Source organism: Pectinophora gossypiella, chromosome 3 (genome assembly GCF_024362695.1).
Source record: "Pectinophora gossypiella chromosome 3, ilPecGoss1.1, whole genome shotgun sequence".
Lineage (NCBI taxonomy): Eukaryota > Metazoa > Arthropoda > Insecta > Lepidoptera > Gelechiidae > Pectinophora > Pectinophora gossypiella.
In genome coordinates, this window is record NC_065406.1 from 6,218,631 (window position 1) to 6,238,324 (window position 19,694).

The window sequence follows — 19,694 nt, forward strand, 5'->3', positions numbered from 1 at the left end:
TTAATTTTTCGTTCAGATTTTTCAATTAAATTTAATTCTATTGGCAATGGTCTGATTTCAAGTATAATTGGTATAAAGATTGATTATTGTGCGTGAATGTAGTATATATATTTAAGTTAGATTATACAAAAGCTATTGTATTCTTTCTGTATTATGTTACGGGCTAATAACTTCCGCTTTTTCAATCAGGAAATGTAGCAATTGCCAGTTTTTGTTTCAAGCACGAATATCCCTTACGGTCCTCAATTTCACATTCACATATTCGATTAGTCACTTTTATCATTCTTTGCACAACTAGAATGCTTGTTCGCACTGTCGTATATACATAATGAGGCTTGTGAAGAACGGAGGAATAAGTTGATACTGCTATATTTATTTATTATTTTTAGTAATTATTTTTTCGTGTAGTTATATGCCAAATAGGAATAATACTGTTTATCTTATGTAGAAAATGAATAAGTGCCAGTCTACATACCTATTCTTGTATAGGAATGTGATGATTTTAAAGATTAATTATGTAGTTAGACTTACTAATATTTTTTATATGATATCAGAGGTTCATTGGATTGATATAAAAGCTAACGCCCGTAACAGAATAACAGATCTATACGCGATATGTATCACATCACTATACCAACTAAAATATAGTTTTTTTTTAATAAATAGTCTGAGACTTAATATTTGTTTTACTTTATATTCGGATTGTTGATAATGTGAAAGAACGTAAACAGTAGACGCTACGAATGCTATCTACATGGATAGACGTCGTACGGCTATTGGCTGAAGCCCTCGATATATAACGCGAGGCGCGCGGCGCGGTTGCTATGCCGCGAGGTGTGTACGAACGGACAATAAAATACTTAGCAAATCGTCACAACATTTATTTACATATTTACATAGGTCCAAAGCTTAAGTACGTAATAGTAAAAATATCCCTATTTACAAATAATATCAGAATACGAATTTATTCATAGGTAATCAAATGCCTTGCTAACTTGTTTTTGTCTTATGAATACGGAGTTTGCTTCAGATAATTCAGAATAGTGAATTATGTGAAGCAGACCGGCCCTACAGTGAAAGCAAACTGATGTTCCGCTTCTGAGAAGGCTATAGGTTGGAAGTCGGTGATTGGCAGCCTGTCACTCCTCGATGTCTTGATCTCCAGCACTATTTCTCCAGTACCCTCCTGCAAAGTTATAAGCTTTGAAACGACGATGGTTTAAGAATTGTCCTGTAGCACTGTAGCTATGTGATCGTCTCGTAAACTTCGTAATGACATCGATGTTCAATGCCTAAAATAATCTCAAACAACATTGTGGTAAATAGTCAACTTTACTTTGACAGTTCGTATAGACGTTACATTTTTGTATTCGTGTCCAAACCCATTTAAAAGGGTAACAAAATAAATGTACTTAAAGGCTAATGGTAATTTTGTATGGGATAATTTGTTTTTGGAAACGGTTACTCGTTATGTAATGCAGCGGATTATGCAATCCAGCTCAAAGAGACCATTGTATACTGTTTTTATAGGCTGCGGTTGCGACAGATACGCTACCTTGCACTCATCCTTTACGACCTGTGGCTCTTTAAATTCCACGCCGTTATGTCCAATGAGTTTGATATTATTCAACCTTGTTACAGTCGGAATGTCGGCTCTGAAACGAATCGTAACAAACCGCAATTTAGTTACTTCATGACAAATTCAAATTATTTATTTCGGACATTCATTCATATACATGTTAGTAACAAACAACATATATTCTAATGTTAGTAATAACTTATAGGTACAACTTAAAGCTAATAGACTCGCGCGACACTGGGCACGGCAGCGTGCAGCTGTATTCAGCGCCGCAGTAGCCAGTACAAAGTATCTATCTTTTTTCATGACTTTCTGGAAGATTGAATAAGCTAAGGCGACGCGAAGAAAATTAATCAGCTACTCTGTAGTATACATTGATATCGAATAAAATAAAGTGTTACCTTTGCGGAGCGTTGGTGTTAATGCAGGAATAAGTGAAATTTTGCCGTGCTCCATTGGATAGTAGTCTAAGGAATCGAAGCTGTACGAAACCGGATCCTTCAGCTTCGTATGATATCTGAAAGACCATACAATATTTAGTTTTCGCGTTTTTACATACATAAACACATACCCGTAATCTATAAAGAAGAAGAAGTGAGCAAAGCCACAAGTACGTAATTAGAAGATAACTTGTAGCCACTTTTGATATGAATTCCTTTTGATTCAATTTTCTTCCTTAATTCGATATTATTGAAAGCCACTTCTGTTTGTTACGAGCAGCAACTTGCTCGTTCTATGACGTGTTTTGGTGCTCATGTTTCTTGCTTGCGAAGCTTACCCGATAGCCGTTGTCAATCTGTGAGAACTTCGGCGGGTGGTCGTCAATGTTGTAGGCCAGTGGGTCCCTGGGGTCAGGGAATAGACACGTGTGGTGTCCTTTGCAGTACACCTTTATGGGCTGGGCTGCGCCACTGCCGCGGGCGTCGATCCAGTAGAAACCTTTGAAAAAGTAGTAGATTTTTTAAGACTATAAAGATTTTGAGACATTGTTTACGCTGCTTATGTTTCTGGGTATATAGCGAAAGACCGCCGAAGCAGAACTACTAACAAAGCCACATCATAAGAAAGAAAGTGGTTCCAGTAGCAGCCATATGGAACCCACTTAACGGGTGACACAAAGGACAAATGAATGGGTTTATTTGTCGTTTTTTGTTGGGCATTTATCGCGTCTTCCACGCCACCACCATTGTGACGGCCTCTGTGGTCCAGTGAGCTTGGTTAGGACAATAGAGGCTGATCACCCGATTTTCCGAAAGTAAGATGATCTGTAAATGGAGCGCACGTTAAGTAGTCGGCCTCGGCTACAATTTACTTGTGTAAGTATGTAGTTGCTATGAGTCATGACAGGGGCTTTTGGCGGCTCAATAGGAACCCTGACACCAGGGTTGATGATTAGATTCACATCCCACATGAGAGAAGATAGCGTCTTAATTTTCTTCAATGCCTTTTTTTAAGTCCTTACCGTCAGTCAAGTTAGTGTGCGTAGTGCGGAGGTCCCGGCAAGACAGAGCGGGATTGGCCCTCGTGCCTCGTGGACGCCGCGCTGCGTCCAACATGGTCCGCGCCGCCACCACCCCGTTCATTATCTCGCGTGCCCATTCGATTTCCTCCTCTGAAAAATATATGCTTCATGTTCAGTATTTTGACGTATTGACTTCTGCATTGATTTTTTTCATAATTCCATGATGCTTTCACACAATGATGTACCTATACTGTACTTAGATACCGTTATTAACCTACTTACTTTCATTGTTAAAGCACATAATAACGGGTTCTTACCGCGTTTAAATGGGGATATGAGACTCCCGATATTTCGACACTGTTGTGCCATGATCACGGGATGACTGATGAGATTGGAGTGGAGTAGGTAGATCCATAATTTTCTACGGGCAGACATATCTGTCTACCCTCTTTCTTTGCCGCTTGTTTATGTTTTTGATATCGGAATGTTCGGAACCATTCCCATTTAAACGCGGTAAGAACCCGTTTTATGTGCTTTAATTATGATAATAACCGCGTAAACTTAAAACAATGTTACTTTAATTGTATTTTTAATCGACTTCAAAAAAGAAGGAGGTTATCAATTTGAACTGTATGAATGTAATGTATTATTAAATATCAGAGTCGAAAAGAAAAACTAAAATCGTGTCTTGCTACTTGTAATTTTGAGTCTGTCGGGGAAGTCGATTAAAGCAGTACATCCTGTGTAATTGATAGAAGATTTTGATAAGTAAGGTAGCTCACCATCATCAAAGATATCTTCAGTGGTTGATTCTACATTTTCATCAACACTCCGACGACGTCTGTAAGATGTGAACATCTCTGGTGGCAGTACTGGGGCGGGTGCTGGCGGCCCGGGAGGCCCCGGGGTTCCGGGCGGACCAGGTTGGCCAGGTCTGCCTTCAGGACCAGGTGACCCCTTCGGTCCAACTGGACCTTCCGCGCCCGGTGGTCCAACTGGCCCCGTTTCTCCTTTTGCACCCGCTACGCCGGGCGGTCCCTGAAATAATTCAGGTTGTTTACAAAACTCTTGAAGTAATAATTGCAAAGTTATCAGAACTCCAACGAGGTAAGGTGGCTTTGGGGATCTCATGGTTAATCGTAACAAGGTTAGAATTTACTTTTTATTTGAAATTTAATAATTATGCGTACCACATCTCCTTTAGGTCCTGGCGGTCCAGCAGGTCCTGGTGGCCCTTGTTTCCCTATCTCTCCTTGATCGCCTTTAATTCCCATCGGCCCCGTGTCTCCAATGTGACCTTTTGGTCCTCTGTTTCCTTTGTCACCTCTTGGCCCGGGTGGACCAGGCGGTCCAATCTTTCCATTAGGGCCTGGGGGTCCGGTGGCACCTGGTGCTCCAGAATCACCCTGAAATTGTGATATTGACTTATTTTGCACCGTCCGTCTTGGTAGGTTGTGACTAAATAATAATTGATGTCATATTATCCAAATGTCCTTTTGTGCAATAAAGTATTTCGTATCGTATCACACGAGTACCATCGGTGCTAAATGTAACCAATAAATAAATCAAAAAGCGATTTTTCACGCCTTACTTACATTAGGTCCTGGCGGCCCCCGTATTCCTCTTTGGCCCTCTACTCCTGTCGGACCCGGTGGCCCCACAGGTCCCGGCTCTCCAGGATTTCCTCTAGGACCAGCGTCCCCCTTTTCGCCTGGTAACCCAGGGCTACCTTGAGTCCCAGCTTGACCTTCTGAGCCCTAAATTATTGTGAATCGTTAAATATTAAAATGTAGATTGTTGCAACTTGTCATATTTATAAAATGCAGAAAATGTGCTTACCGGAGTACCAGGCAACCCAGTTTCACCAGCTTTACCTGGTGGTCCAGTTGCACCGGGCGGTCCCTGTGGGCCCGTGCTACCCTCAGGGCCGTCCGCTCCTGGATCTCCTTTTATACCTTGGGGACCAGGTTCACCCCTTTCCCCGGGAAAACCGGCTGGTCCTGCATCACCTTTTGCTCCTTCCGGCCCCTTAGGACCTCTTGGCCCCGGTTCGCCTTGTAGTCCGGGTGGACCGTCTTCTCCTTTAGGTCCCACGGGGCCTCTAGGTCCCTAAACAATGAATAGTTTTAATTTGGCAATAAGGAATAATACGTCTTCTAATATTTAATTATTGGTAAACTAAGTATACTCAATGGGCGTTACCAATTTTCCCTCCGGGCCTTGAGGCCCAGGCGGACCGGGCGCGCCTGGATTGCCAATATCTCCACGTTGTCCCTCTGCACCTCGAGGTCCAGTATCTCCAGGGACGCCTTTAGGTCCTCTTTTGCCTGGAGCACCGGTCAGACCAGTTGGTCCCGGTGGCCCTACATTCCAAAGCAAAGTATAAATATTCAGTTTAATTATTAAGTACTAATAGGATTATTATGACTTTTGAAATAAAACACCATACCTATTGAACCCACATCGCCTGTTTCACCTTTTGTCCCTTGTTGTCCTTTTTCACCTTGAAGGCCAATAGGTCCCTTGGGTCCGGGGGGTCCTCGAACTCCGTCTGCGCCTGGATGACCAGGGGGACCTGGGTCTCCCTGTGGTCCTTTCTCTCCTGGCAGACCGACTGGTCCAGATTCACCTCGGAGCCCTTGAATGCCTGTTGATCCTGGAGGTCCCTATAATACAAGTAGGTATCTACTATAAAACTCAGTCATTATCTATTATTTTAGGACACTGCCTTAAAAGTAATTTTCCATAAACAAAAACATTAAAGAAGCAATTCTATGTATGGTAGTTTTCTGTTACCGTTTGCCGGAAAGAAATTGTTTGATGATGATAATTTGTGCAAAACATTGATTTGAAGTAAAAAATATACAAATTGTGCTATAAACCTTTTGCATTGAATCTTTTAACTTACTGGTTCCCCTGCAGCTCCTTTAAAGCCTTTTTCCCCAGGCGGACCAGCTTCTCCCTTGTCGCCATCTTCACCAGGTGGCCCAACAGGCCCTGGGGCACCTGCTAGACCTCTTGGACCAGGAAGACCATCTCGACCAATAGGACCTTAAAATTACAACGGTACTTAGTTTATGCTATAGTGGGCTCAGAATTCCACATTTAGACTCTAAGATGATCCATTATACGTATTGACGTATAATATTTCCCAGTTGTAATTGTACAACTAGGAAATATACTTGTTTATTATTTTTTTATATTGCAAAGTGGTAGTTACTATATGAACAGTTTTGAGTGTGTAAGCTTCTTCGGAGGAGTGTTTGTTGTACATATAACACGATTAATCAAAACGACGATGATCTATAGAGTGAATGTCAATCACTGCTATGTAAGTTGTAATGAAGAAATCATCGATAGAATCGAATCATCGATACGCTGTATTATGCTTCAATTCATGTTAATGCGATATGTCCATATTAATATACTTAATACGTTACTATGGGATATGGCAATACCTATCGTGAATTGAACTGCGATGCATGTACAACAATTGTACAACATTTTTATTTAAAAAATAATTACCCGGTGGTCCAGGTTCACCAAACTCTCCCTTTTGCCCTCCGGGCCCCGGAGAGCCCCTTGGCCCTACCCGTCCTTGTGGGCCCTGGGGTCCTTCGCTGCCCGTTTCGCCTTGCTCGCCCTTTTCGCCTCGTAACCCAGGTGGACCAGGAGGACCGAAGTCTCCTTTCGTTCCAGGTGTGCCCTAAATAGAAAGTTTATGATCACATTTCCTTACAAAAGTTATTCAAACTTTTTCATATTACGGACTGTAGTAACTGAAAATTATCTTCCGACGATTCAAGATCCTGTAAATCCTCAAAGTGATTAGGCAAACTGTTTATATTTGTAGGGCACCTATGTGTAATCTTTATATTTTTATTTATTTTTGCGCTATTCTGCAGTCTATACCTATATAATGTATAGACTGGCAATGTACAAAGGTAGCATATATTGAACATTTTGTAGAAGAGATCTCTTTTAGCGATAAGTAAATTAAGTACTTACCTGTAAATGTATGCAATAAAAGTATCCATTAATTCTACTTCAGTATGTACTTACAGGTGCACCTGGTAAACCCGGCTCTCCGCGGTTGCCTTGAGGTCCCGGAGATCCTACGGGGCCAGGTTTCCCTTCAGGCCCCGGTGGGCCCGGGGGTCCTTCTTTCCCGACTTCTCCCGGAGCACCAATCTCGCCTGGAGTACCAGGTATCCCAGACGAGCCTTGTGGCCCCGGTGGACCTGGTTCTCCACTGGGTCCTTGTGGCCCTATAGGCCCCAGGGGTCCTGCTAGACCAACCGCTCCTGGTTCACCCTAATTGCATAAATACGGATTAATAATGACGCTACTATGCTGGACTGGGAGCTAACTTAAATACAGAAGGAACGTGCTTAGCTGCTTATCTTTCCGGGTATATCGTAAAAACTGATATATGAATTGTTATATCTAATATGGGCGATGGGCGTATCACTTGTTACATAAGATTATCATAACTATCATAGGACTGCTAAGTCTTCTGGATATTCTTTTTGGATCTGGAGATGTACATTATTTGTTTCCTGGTATTTTATTAACTTACTGTAGGACCTCGTTCCCCTGGAGGACCGGGTAAACCCGCTTTCCCGTCGGACCCCGGAGGTCCGATTGCTCCAGGAAATCCCCGAACACCCTCTATTCCTTGAGGACCCCGCTCTCCTATAGGACCGGGTGACCCTGGTTGTCCCGTGTCACCTTTAGGACCTGGGGCGCCGTCTGAACCACGACGTCCTCGAGGACCTCTGTAACCCTGGTACAAGATGAAATATATTATTTTATATTATGTTTATATATTTGTATATATATCTATTTGGTGTAATATTATTGCTTGCTGCATTGCATAGCGAGCCAGGTAAGCGTACCAAGCAGACCAGGCTTCGGAATTGTGTCTTCGCTTTTATACACAATCCTGCACCCCGGTTCGGTTGTCCCGCTTAAGCGGCTCTGTTGTACTCGTATCAAGTTTCAAAGGTTATTTTTTAAATTGTATTGTATTTACTTACTCTTGGTCCACCTTCGCCGCGATCTCCTGGGGATCCTGGCAAGCCCTGTGAAAAGTTACGTTTTAATTGTAATTGAGTCATGCGTATATCTCAAAACTTACGTCGGCTTAAGAACGCGCTTGGTTTTTTTTTACCACCGCCTCAAGAAGAGTACCTTTATGTTAAGCTATTCGTTTCAAACAAGTAGAAGAATTTATATATACCATGATGCCTTTAGCGCCTCTTCTGCCTCGTCTTCCAGAAGCTCCTTTATCTCCCTTTTCGCCTTGAGCCCCCGGATAGCCCGTCGGTCCTTGAGGGCCCGTAGCTCCCTTTTCTCCAGCCGGGCCAACGGAACCTGTTTCTCCTCTGGGTCCCTCTGTACCCTGCATTTTAAGATTGTGTTTTAATTTGTAGCAGTTTTATATAACTCAATCTCACCTGATGGTAAGTGAAGATGCGGCCTATGGTGATACACGCTTATCTAGCTAGTTAATGTCAAATTGCCAATTCACACAAATTTTACATCGATTAGTATATTGTAATAAATCAATTATACAAAAAAATTGGGTTGATTGTTTGTATTGTCGGTACCTTTTGTCCTTCAGGTCCTTCGATACCTGGAGGCCCTGGTTCTCCGGGTGGACCACGCTCGCCTTTTAGGCCCATTTCTCCCTTTTCTCCCTCGATTCCTTGAAAAACATAAAGTATTTATATCAATATCTTTTCTTCTAATCAATATCTTCTTTTTTAGTGTTTGTACTTTATATCAAATATCTGCAATACCTCTAATTCCTTTATCACCCTTATCTCCAGGGACTCCTCGTGGCCCATCGTCTCCCTTCAATCCGCGTGGCCCAGGAAATCCCAGCATACCCTTTAAGATAATATCACATTTGAATTAATATACTAGTTCATTCAAGATAAAATGATCATAATTTTATATTATGTGTAACCTGTTGTCCTTGTGGCCCGACTTCTCCTGGAGAACCTTGTTGTCCTGGATTTCCAGGTGTTCCCGGAGAGCCTTCTGGTCCTGGTAAGCCTGATATTCCTTGTTTACCTTGAGGACCCTGTTAAAAATATATCATTAAAAAGTTAGGATCTTTTCAATGATTTAATTGGGTTGATAATACATACTGATTGGCCTTAGAGACTGTTTTCTTTCTATACCTGTATGCCCGGCACACCTGTAGGTCCTTGTGGTCCCGTAGACCCAGGAGGCCCCATAGGTCCAGGTTGTCCTTGCGGTCCTGAAGGCCCAGGTTGCCCAGAAGCACCTTTGGCACCTTGTGGTCCTTCGTTACCCGGCAATCCCGGATATCCAATCAGCCCAGGAAATCCTCTAGGTCCCATGAACCCCCTTGGTCCCTATAATTAAACTCAACAATTAGGTGCCATACTTAATAAAAAAATATATATAATCGATAATTAGATGTTTCTCTGCCAAAATAGGAAGAAATATAACAATAGACAACAGTTATAGAAGTATAATTATACACATATAGTATTCGGCAAACACTTAAAAAAAATAACAATTGCAGGTATGTACTTACAAGTTCCCCAACGAGTCCCGGTGGTCCGGGGGGTCCGTCATCTCCTGCAGGTCCATCTTGTCCAGGGGCGCCTGATTCCCCTTGTAGGCCTGTTGCACCTCGCTCTCCTTTGTCTCCGGGCATACCAGGTGGGCCTGGATACCCGGGCTCTCCTTTAAGTCCCGGGGCGCCTGTGGCCCCTCTTTCACCGTCCCTGCCCGCATGACCGCGGCGCCCAACTCGACCTGCTGGACCCTGAGGACCACGCGGTCCTGGTTGACCCTAAAATGAAAAAAATCTTCCCTGTAATTGTTTTTATTTTTATTATTTGTTATCCTCTGAGGAACAAATAAAGGTGAATCAATTGTTGTTCTTTTGAAGTAGATGGATGTAATGTTTTAATATTTACCGGTTCCCCTTGTTCTCCCTGCTCCCCTTTTGGGCCTTCAGATCCTATTTCACCTTCTGGCCCAGGTGGACCTGTTAGACCCATAGGACCCTCGGCACCTCTCATTGCAGCCTGAATGTTAAAATGTAATTAATTAGTAACATTTTTTATACCTCACTTAATTGTAATTAATTACCTAAGAAGATATTAAAATACAAACCATATGTTGTGTCATCAACTGACGAAGAGCTTCAGACTGCGCGTCAGGGCCTTTATCATTTCCTGATTGATGTAACTGCGAAACAAAAACAGGATATTGAATACAATAACAATTAGCCCATTGAAAAATAAAGCGAAGAAATAACCATACCGGAACTACGAAAACATGTCCAGGTGCACCAGGAAATCCCTGGAGGCCTTCCGCCCCGGGCCTTCCCGGTTCACCTTTAGGCCCCCTTGGCCCCTGAGGCCCGGGCGGCCCTGGGTATCCGCGGGGTCCCATATACATCCCCGAAGTCCCATAGTCGTAATACGTATCCGTATCGTATATCGAAGCGTTTCCCTGAAATAATTTTGTATTAATTATTTTTTAAGACAGTAATTCATTTTCCAAATAATTAAGTAGTAGTAGTATTATGTAGTTAATAAATGTAAATTATGCGCTGGAAAAAATTGGTCCTAAGTAGGTACGGTACACCCACATACTAGGTTGTTTCTTCTACGTGTAGGTAGATTTATAATACGCGGCATTACGTTTAATAGGCAAAACACATGTGACGCAGTTTCTACATTATAATTCCCAAAAAAACGTAAAAAGGGTTTTATCTCACGTGAGCTGTGTCTGGAGGGTGCGTGAGCCAATCTGAGTCCTCTGTGGTCGTGATAGGGGTGTAGGACGTCTCTGTGGTTAGGAGCGGAGTAATATCCGCCTCGTCATCGTCCCCACGCTTCAACTGGAACGTTAAATTCGCATCACAAAAAGACAACAAAGAGATTAAGTGTATTGCGAATTTCAAAGTAACATCGTTGGTTTGTGAATATTTCATTTACTATGTAAATTCCCGTGGAACAAGAAAAAGGCTTTTACTTGCTAAAAAGACTAACGGTAAAAGCGCGAGAGAGATAATGGGTTAAAGGTGCTCAAAAGCAATATTAAAAAAATGAATTTGAATTATGTATTACCCTCGAAGTGGATGATTCAGGCTGCTCAGGAGGGGTCGTCTCTGCGACACTCGGAGGTGTCGTTATTATCTCGTCGGCATCCGTAAAGCTTCCGAAGATACTGTTTTCGTCTGCAAGACATTTAATTCAATATTACCAAAACTTCCACTATTATAATTCTCGATGTTCATCTTGATTGTACGTACGTACACTTACCGGCGTCAGTAGATACTGGGTACGGAGGGTTGACACTGAAGGAGGATGTTACCTGCCACTCTGGTCGGACGGTTGTCAGGTCTCTATTCGCTGCAACCCAGAGGTCAGATCGATTCCGAACTCTATTTCTTCCGAAATGCTGTCTTATTCTATCTTCAGAGTTTAAAGTGTACAGGTCTGTATGTGTAGTGGTAGCTTCATAGTTCCGATGAGTAGAGGCGCGTTCTGTCACGACAGAGTTCCTTTCAGTGTGTTCGGGAGTGTTGTAGTGTGCGGTATTTCTTTCGGCACCAGTATTGACGGACGTTTGTGAAAATCCAGATCCACTAGTAACTGCGGAGTAGGAATATCCTAGTCTTCCACAATCGGGAGCGATTGTATTACACATTTCGTATGCCGTGTCAGGTTTGTTTGAGAACTGTAGCAGTTCGATGTCACCCTGGTTAGAAAAATATGCATTAAGTAATTTAAAATCTGAGAAAACGTTATCGACTACTTAGTAGTTTCCTGGCTAAGTCTTTTTTCATCTCAGATCGATAATAATAACTATAATAATAATAATATTTAGATTAATATATATGATTATTATATTATTTTTAGTTTTTGTTAAATGCGTGGACATTGGCACACGTGTTTAGAAACCAGCATAGACTACTTATACGAATATCGTGCAATTCTTACAATATTTCTAACATACGGATCTAATTGATAATATCCTTATTTTTTGAAAAGGTAGAAAATAATATTTTGTTGAAATCAATGTTAGAATTTAAATAACGAAGTTAACCTAAACAGAAAGACGGTCTGCATGTTCCCTGCGTGTAAGGTTTGTAGGTAACGAAGGCTCCTGGTTCCGCCGACTTCAGAATTTGGATTATGTATGCATGTATACTCTTGCGATAGCTTTTTCTACGACTTCTTCTAAACCTGATTTTAAAAACATCTTCAATATAGTTATGTTACCTCAAAGTACTGGTCCGGCGTGACCTGTGCGCCGACTACGAGCGCCCCAGCGAGGTTGAAGGTGCTACCGGGCTGCCTGTTCAGCGGCAGGGTGCCCCGGACCTGGCAGTCCACCAGCAAGGAGACAGAGTTGCCCTTGATGCTGACAGCCACTCGATGCCAACTGTTACAAATGCAGCATTTGATAAGCACGCGAGTAATCTCGCGAGGTCAGTTGGTCAAACTTTTAGGTCTTTGTAGGTCGATGTGTGTTACTGTTATAAACTGTAAGTATTTATTTAATTGATCATTTACAGATATGCACATTATAACAAATTAGACTAAAATGTACTAATGTGTATGCCAATTCAAGTGGACACAACATTCATCATAAGAAAACAACAATACCTACATAGGTACCTACAATCTATCTTGTTATAAGCGTAACATCTCGCCTAAGAATTTATAACAATAAATAATAATTACACGAGTTCGCAGTGTTATCCTGATTATCTTTCTTCTGTTAAAATACAGACACTTAGTTTGAAAATATGCAGCTGTGCAGTACTCGGTCTGTATAAGTTTTTCATACAGTATGCCATCCATCAGAAATGCAAAGAAATGAGAAAAATATATGCCACCCTCACCCTCGTGACAATTCAAAGCAGATGACGCAGTGGGGCTCTCGCCTGAAAGTCAATCTGGAGACATTCATATCTGTCTAATTAAAATGCATAATTTCCAAGTTTAATTAGTTTGAGAAGCTTTTAGGAGCTCATTAAAACGTTAGTAGCCACTTATTTAGTACTTTTCCATAATCATACGCGACCTAATTGGGGCATAATTGAATTGAAACATCCACTGAGAGCATTGACGATTATTGAGTGTCTATCACGGTTGCGGATCTGATAGCCAATACATACAGAAGGGGATCGAACGGAAATGTCATCAGTGGATTCGACATTGACGCGGGCAATAGTACTTGAGGCAAACGATTAATCGACTGTTGTTGACCGAATCCTTTATAAATCGACTTGTAGAGTTGTAGCTGAGAACTCTCGCGAATCGGCGATTTCGTGTCGGAATGTCGATTTCGTTCGAGGGCACTTAAAAGGTAACAACATTTTTAAATTTGTAATTTTGGACCAAACGTTGTTTACGTTATAGGAAATTAAAGCCACTAGGTGTTATTGACCTGTGACAGATTTCGTTTAGAGGTTAAAAGGGAGTAATCATGTTGGCAAAAAGCTCTTACCTACTAACCTTTGCGTATCACATTTTAAATTGTCTAATGACTTTTATCTTCGGTAAATTATATTGTACTTGCTTCTCTCTCTCTATTTAAGAGCTGCGCTCTTGTCGGTGGAGTAACCGCCATTCCTCTCTTCTTTCCGCCAAAACCTTCACCTCCCGATACGACACGACCTGCACCTTCTCTTTTATTTGTACTTGCTTAATATAAATAAAATCTACGATTGAAGACTACTTAATTACATCACGTCGTTAGCGTTATATAGTGAACTATCATAATAGCCAAGTTATAATATAATACATGAGCCGAATATTACGTAATCTTAGGCATCACTAATGGTTTTTATGTCCACTCATGTCAATGAACTTGTGATTGACTTAATTATATTTATGTGTCTTTGTCTTCTTTAATTGAGCTAATGTCAAAGAATAAGAAATTATGGGGTTTGTAATGGTCTCTCCAGTGTAAGTATAGGTATTTTCATTTATAGTATTCGATGTTGGGAATCATCCTCCGACAACCCTTTGAGCAGACGTTCATCGCGGTTCACAACAATTTATCCTGAACGGACTCTACAAGTTTGTATAACTTTTCACGGACAGATGGTCTCAAAGATGGGCGTAAGTCACGAGAAATTAAATGTTGTTAAAGCCAGCTGCCAGCTTAGAAACATAAATAATATGGTTCTTGGAATTTCTGACCCACTCGCTGTCCACAGGCGTCGGGTCACCCGGGTGTCTTTGCAGTAAAACTCCACCAATTTCCCCACCACCAGCTGTAGTTGTATGTATGCATTACTTACTGCCCGTCGCCAATGCTGACTCGGAAGGTGAGCAGCTCGTTGTCGGGGGGGTCACCCCGGGTGTCCTCGTAGTACAACTCCACCAGCTCCCCCACAACCAGTTGCAGCTGCTCGTCCCCCGCGTCCGAGTACAGCACGAACAGCGGGTTCTGGTCGGTCTCTGTTGAACAGCTTTGCATTACAGTTTAACATAGATTAGTATCCACTACGAGGTCAATGAAAGTTGATCCACTGACATCCTATAAAAATATAATATAGTATAGCTTGTACTGTGTCGTTAAACTCCGTCGCTTGTGACAAGATGGCGCATCTTGTGCGAACACTTTATTTACAGAGATTGGTTGTCTATCTGCTAGACCACGTCTTTATTAGTATCACATCATTTATATAGGTAGTTAGTACACGTATTGTAGGCTGATAAACATTCGCGAAGTCGTGTAAAAACTGACCAATGTGCTGGGCGACTGGGAGTACTGCGATTTCCTATGACTTTATAATGACTATTTGTATTTATTAGTAAGTAATCGATCGTCGACATCTAGATATTTTTTACAAAACAACAATGTAAGTACCTACGTATTTACTTAGAATTGTAATAATAAATGAGAAACAATTGACGTTAAATAAGTGCTTATCATTAGATTCTTAAAGTCTTTCGGGGTTAGTACACGTAGACTTAAACTTAGATTAAAGTTAGGCTTAAAAGTCTCTAGAGGTCGGTCTTAAGGACCATGGCTAAATATACGACTTCATTCACCAACGCGTATGTGCCAATCGATTAGAGTCTAATCGAAAATTAAAGGTTATCTAGCAACACAATATACTTAATCAAATGTAATTGATTTGATGATTAAAAATTAGTTTCTCTTGCGTAATCTTTGGTTTTCCATTTCACAATACTTTTTCAAATTTGTATTCGTATACCTAGTTATAGATCTAAAATACTTACAACTTATGATCACATTTTTAAGGTTCTCTCTACATCTGCAGCAATTTCCGCCTCCATCAATTGACCAACAGGAAAGTGTTATCGACAAATTTCCCGGAAATTGATTCCGGAAAAACATAAAAATATTTCCTTACCTTCCCAATTCTGTCAGGGAAACTGCAGTTGGAAACATTTCAACTCGCCTTATTCTAGAATTTCTCGAACTACTTATAACGACAGAGCAAATTGGGCAGGAGAGGACCGGTCTCAGAGCAGAACATTTCTAATCCTTTAAGCTATTTTAGAATTGATCTAAGTACATTTATGCGGTAGGTATGGACCCTAACTTGACTAGTGTAGTTCCACTTCGAACTTCGAGATTAGAGACTTTAAGCCCTCAATGTGTAGAGCTAACCCTCTCTCCAAAAGCCAGCCTGCATTTGACCTACATTTGGACTGTTTTATTTAGGTCGCAACACAATTTGGATTTATTGACACGCGAAAAGAAAATAACATCGGGAATGAAAGAGTTGCGATTGACAACAACTTTCAAATGATGTCCCTGAAAGTTTCCGGATTGGATTTAGTAAACTGTTTGGATAGTAGAGTGCTTTTGTTTAGTTATATGTAAATTTTGGGTGGGTTTTTTATTTATGATAGAGTAGTGTTTGACCACATCTTCACGTGGTGGTAAGTGATGTGATAAGGTGTGTAGGATGAGTGACCGAAAAAATATCGGTTTGCGTTGAGACGCCATCTTTAAATAATGAGACCGCAATTATTTGCTACCGTTACGATACCTAAATTATAAAATAAAGGTGTTTTAGAAATGGCAACGAGTCGTTTTTTCGTTTCGTTTATCGTTTTAAACTTTCCTTAGATACATAATCTATTAAGATAATATTGTTAGTATTGTTACACTTATTATATTTTGTGTTTTATGTTCGCTGATCGTATTCCCAGCCTTAATCTTCGGATGTTGGCTAACTACCACTAACTACCGCCGTGGAACTAGTAGGTAAGCCTTACAAATTCTGGTCTACAGAGTAAATCTCTAATATTAGTTTAACCTGAGCCCAGCCTACAGTGGGACATAGGCTGTATTTGTCTTTTATTATTATGTCAATAAAACACATAAGGAGGACGGGTGCTTACCTGGCAGTCTCACCACGGTCATAATAGAGAAGTCCTCAGGGAAGGTGTTGTAGAACATGCCGGCAGCGAGCTGGTGCACCGTGGCGTTTTCGTTGAGGGTGTAGGCGGAGTAGTGCGCCGGCGCAGTGGCGGCGCCCTGACAGCGGCCGCGCGTGCGCGTCACTCCCGTCACCGGCCAGCGCTCACGCAGCGGCGACAACGCGTCAAAGAGCTCTACATTGTCTATATAAAAGGAAAACAAGTATATTTTTCAGATGATACATGGTATTAAAGTAAGACAACTGCAGTAGGTAAGACAACAATTTTTTTGATGGGATTAAATTAAATGCAAGTTCATCAGAATTTAAGAAATACTTAGCTAGAAAAATATAAGTTTAATACTAAAATCTGACTACGAAAAAATCACGCCCTAAAAAGTATGAAACAAGAAAATATTTCTCCTTTCAAATTTGTGTGTAGTGATGATTAGGAGATGGCCATGGTCGTATGTCGCTTGGTAAGCTAACTCTTAGGGCAGTTACACCTACTTACTTAACCACAAATTACATTTTGCATTTTGCTCATTTCATTATTTTTGAAGTCGTGTACCTGTTAGTGTACTTACTTACTAATACCAAACTTCTACAATTCTTTAAGTGGTTGAATTGAATAATCAAAATATAATGTTTGAAAGGATGAACGCTTGAAAATATTTGAGTGGGTAGGTTATGAAAACCGATATCTACAGAGAATGAGTTTACCATGTGTATTCCAGTTTGTTTAGAGCTAAGATTATAGCTACAGAAATATCGGGCGAGGCACCTCTAATTGCTACCTAATATTTACTCAAATCGTTAACCCAAATTTTGTGAAACCTACCTTCAAAGAGTAGAGAGGAGAAGATTTATTGACAATAATAAATGCGGGAGCATGCGTCTTTTAAACGAAAATACAAAGTAAGTGTTTAAATTAAGTAAACAACGGTTACTTACCGTTCCCTGTTCCGCCGCCGAGTACGCAAAACAATACAAGGAGAAATCGTCCTCTCATCTGTAGAGCCATTGCGACCCGAGTAAATATGTCCGGGGATTATGTTTACATTTGGTCCCATCCCGATCATTGACGGAAGTAATACGTGGCAGGCCAGTGGGCAGCCTGCGGACCCTAGCGGGACCAAGGGGACTTGCCGGGCCCGCCGTCTCCTAGCATACTGGATGCCGCCGCCTCGCCTCTACTCATCACTTCGCGTGCTTATTGCATTGGTGTCAAAATAATAAAGACCAATGATTAGCCAGTGGTTGACAATCGATTATTAAAATTTAAGATTAATTTACCAGCTGTAGGTAATACTGCCAAAGTTCATTGTAGTTAATTGAATACTTTAGAAAAGTTACTAATGCCGGATACACACTAGTGAACGTAACATGGAATTTATAATCACGTTAAGTTTCATCAATATGTACTCGGCATTAGCACATAAAATGTACGTTACTACGCTAATTTTAAATTACGAACCAGAAAACCAAGTTAAAATTGGATTTCATACTTTTTGTGTTGCAAGACGTAAACAAATAACCGTAACGTTATTTAATTCATCACCATCACTAATTTAAGAGCCACGCTTTTGTCGGTGTAACATTCTCCATTCTTGTCTATCATATACAAATTCCTTCACCTCCTTATAAAACACGACGTTCGCCTTCTATTTAATCTGTTCCATGTAAGCTCTTCTTGGTCTTGGTTATTTAATAAGCTTTTTAATATCGTTACATTTGAAAAAGGTTGTCGCTCGCTGGTTCGTTTATTTCGATCAGATTCAATTCGGTGCGTCGTTCGAGTAACCTAACCATCGTTTATGGTTGAAGCACACTAGACAAAAGACATTGAGAGCAATAGCTCTGAGCGAAACATTTTCTAAGAACAATCCATCGTCAGATAACGAGACACTTTGAAAATAGGGACAATAGGCAAACAAGTTATAGGGCTGAAAACGTGTAATAACCACAGCAAAAAATAAAAATAGAAAAAGTACCGACATTCTTAAAGCTTATATTGATATAAATAGGTGCGTGATTTGGAAAACGCAATATTTGAGTTGGTAAATAATACGTGAATGTGATATAAATTGTTGTAGCTTTAACAATAATATTATATAAGAAAGAAAGAAAGAAACATTTATTACTTCCGGATACCACAGACACAGACAGGTAGGTACTTATATCACATTCAACACAGGACAGAAACCACACGGAAATCAATACACAGAAAAAAAGAAAAACAAACCAAAATCATAAAAATAATAATAAAAGTAAGTATCCTAACTAGTAGTAGTACTTATATAAATCCTCAAAACACGGTTCCCGGATTTTGTGTCCGGTTAAAAGCGACTTAAACACTGCTGGCGATGAGTGGGTGTCTACAGACCTCTGCCCATCCCTTCGGGGAGAAACGCGTGAAGCTATATTATGTTATACACTTATAATATTAATTCAATAGAAATGCTTTCGTGGTGGTGAGCCGTACCGCCTTATTAAAACAGGCGTGAGTTTATGTACCTATGCAAAAATTCAGTCCGATAACAGCTAAACTCCCAAGAGCGTTCACCCATCTACGCATATATAAACACACACATACACACTTGATTTATTAAGTCGCTGAGTACGGATCTTGGCACGTAATCTCGCATACCTCCATACCTACCGTGGATGTCTTAATTTGTTTACACGTGACTCGGCAGGGTCGACGGCGCAGGGTACAAATCAAACTTCTATAACGAAAGTATATGATACGAACAGGTATAAACTCACCTAGCATGCATCAAGACTTTAATTAGACTGGAATAAGCGAAAGTGGTGTGTCAGAATCGTAGTAAGCGGAATTCCGTGATCTCTGCCTACCCCAACGGGAAATTGGCGTGATCTTATGTATGTATGTAGGTACAACAGCAACGCGTAGGTTTTACCTAAATAAACTTTATTATTATTATAATATGTACAAATTCACGCCCTTAATTCCTAATGCGATGGGCTGATGAACAACAAGTAGTCAGCAGAAGACAATTTGCAGTAATTTTAATACAAGTTTCCTATTTTTTTTATATTTGTTGCTGTGGTGTGCCTTTATAATAAACGTTTCTTCCTTTCTTCTTTCTTTATTTCTTTCTAAAATGGATAGCTAGAATCAATAACAGGGAGAGAGAGAGTCAAGGGGACTGTAACCTGACAGAGGGCAGCAGTGACAGTCAGTACTATACAGAGGCGGAGGACAGGAGTCCTAG

General features: G+C 40.8%; 1 protein-coding gene across 1 annotated transcript; it reads right to left on the reverse strand.

Annotated features, from left to right (window-relative positions):
• Nucleotides 1–865: 865 nt before the first annotated feature.
• Nucleotides 866–17,609, reverse strand: LOC126381616 (collagen alpha-1(I) chain-like). The gene is made up of 32 exons (XM_050031072.1): nucleotides 17,410–17,609; nucleotides 16,439–16,660; nucleotides 14,356–14,515; nucleotides 12,323–12,485; nucleotides 11,354–11,798; nucleotides 11,165–11,274; nucleotides 10,813–10,935; nucleotides 10,353–10,544; nucleotides 10,203–10,277; nucleotides 10,004–10,114; nucleotides 9,616–9,876; nucleotides 9,233–9,430; nucleotides 9,016–9,132; nucleotides 8,846–8,936; nucleotides 8,654–8,751; nucleotides 8,284–8,445; nucleotides 8,081–8,125; nucleotides 7,621–7,827; nucleotides 7,104–7,355; nucleotides 6,567–6,747; nucleotides 5,950–6,092; nucleotides 5,491–5,707; nucleotides 5,244–5,404; nucleotides 4,881–5,150; nucleotides 4,637–4,798; nucleotides 4,232–4,447; nucleotides 3,824–4,079; nucleotides 3,042–3,191; nucleotides 2,358–2,518; nucleotides 1,981–2,096; nucleotides 1,556–1,655; nucleotides 866–1,186 (listed from the first exon to the last, which is right to left on the reverse strand). Exons 1-32 carry the CDS (start codon nucleotides 17,477–17,479, stop codon nucleotides 1,049–1,051), a joined length of 5,373 nt encoding a protein of 1,790 aa, XP_049887029.1. The 5' UTR covers nucleotides 17,480–17,609; the 3' UTR covers nucleotides 866–1,048.
• Nucleotides 17,610–19,694: the final 2,085 nt, after the last annotated feature.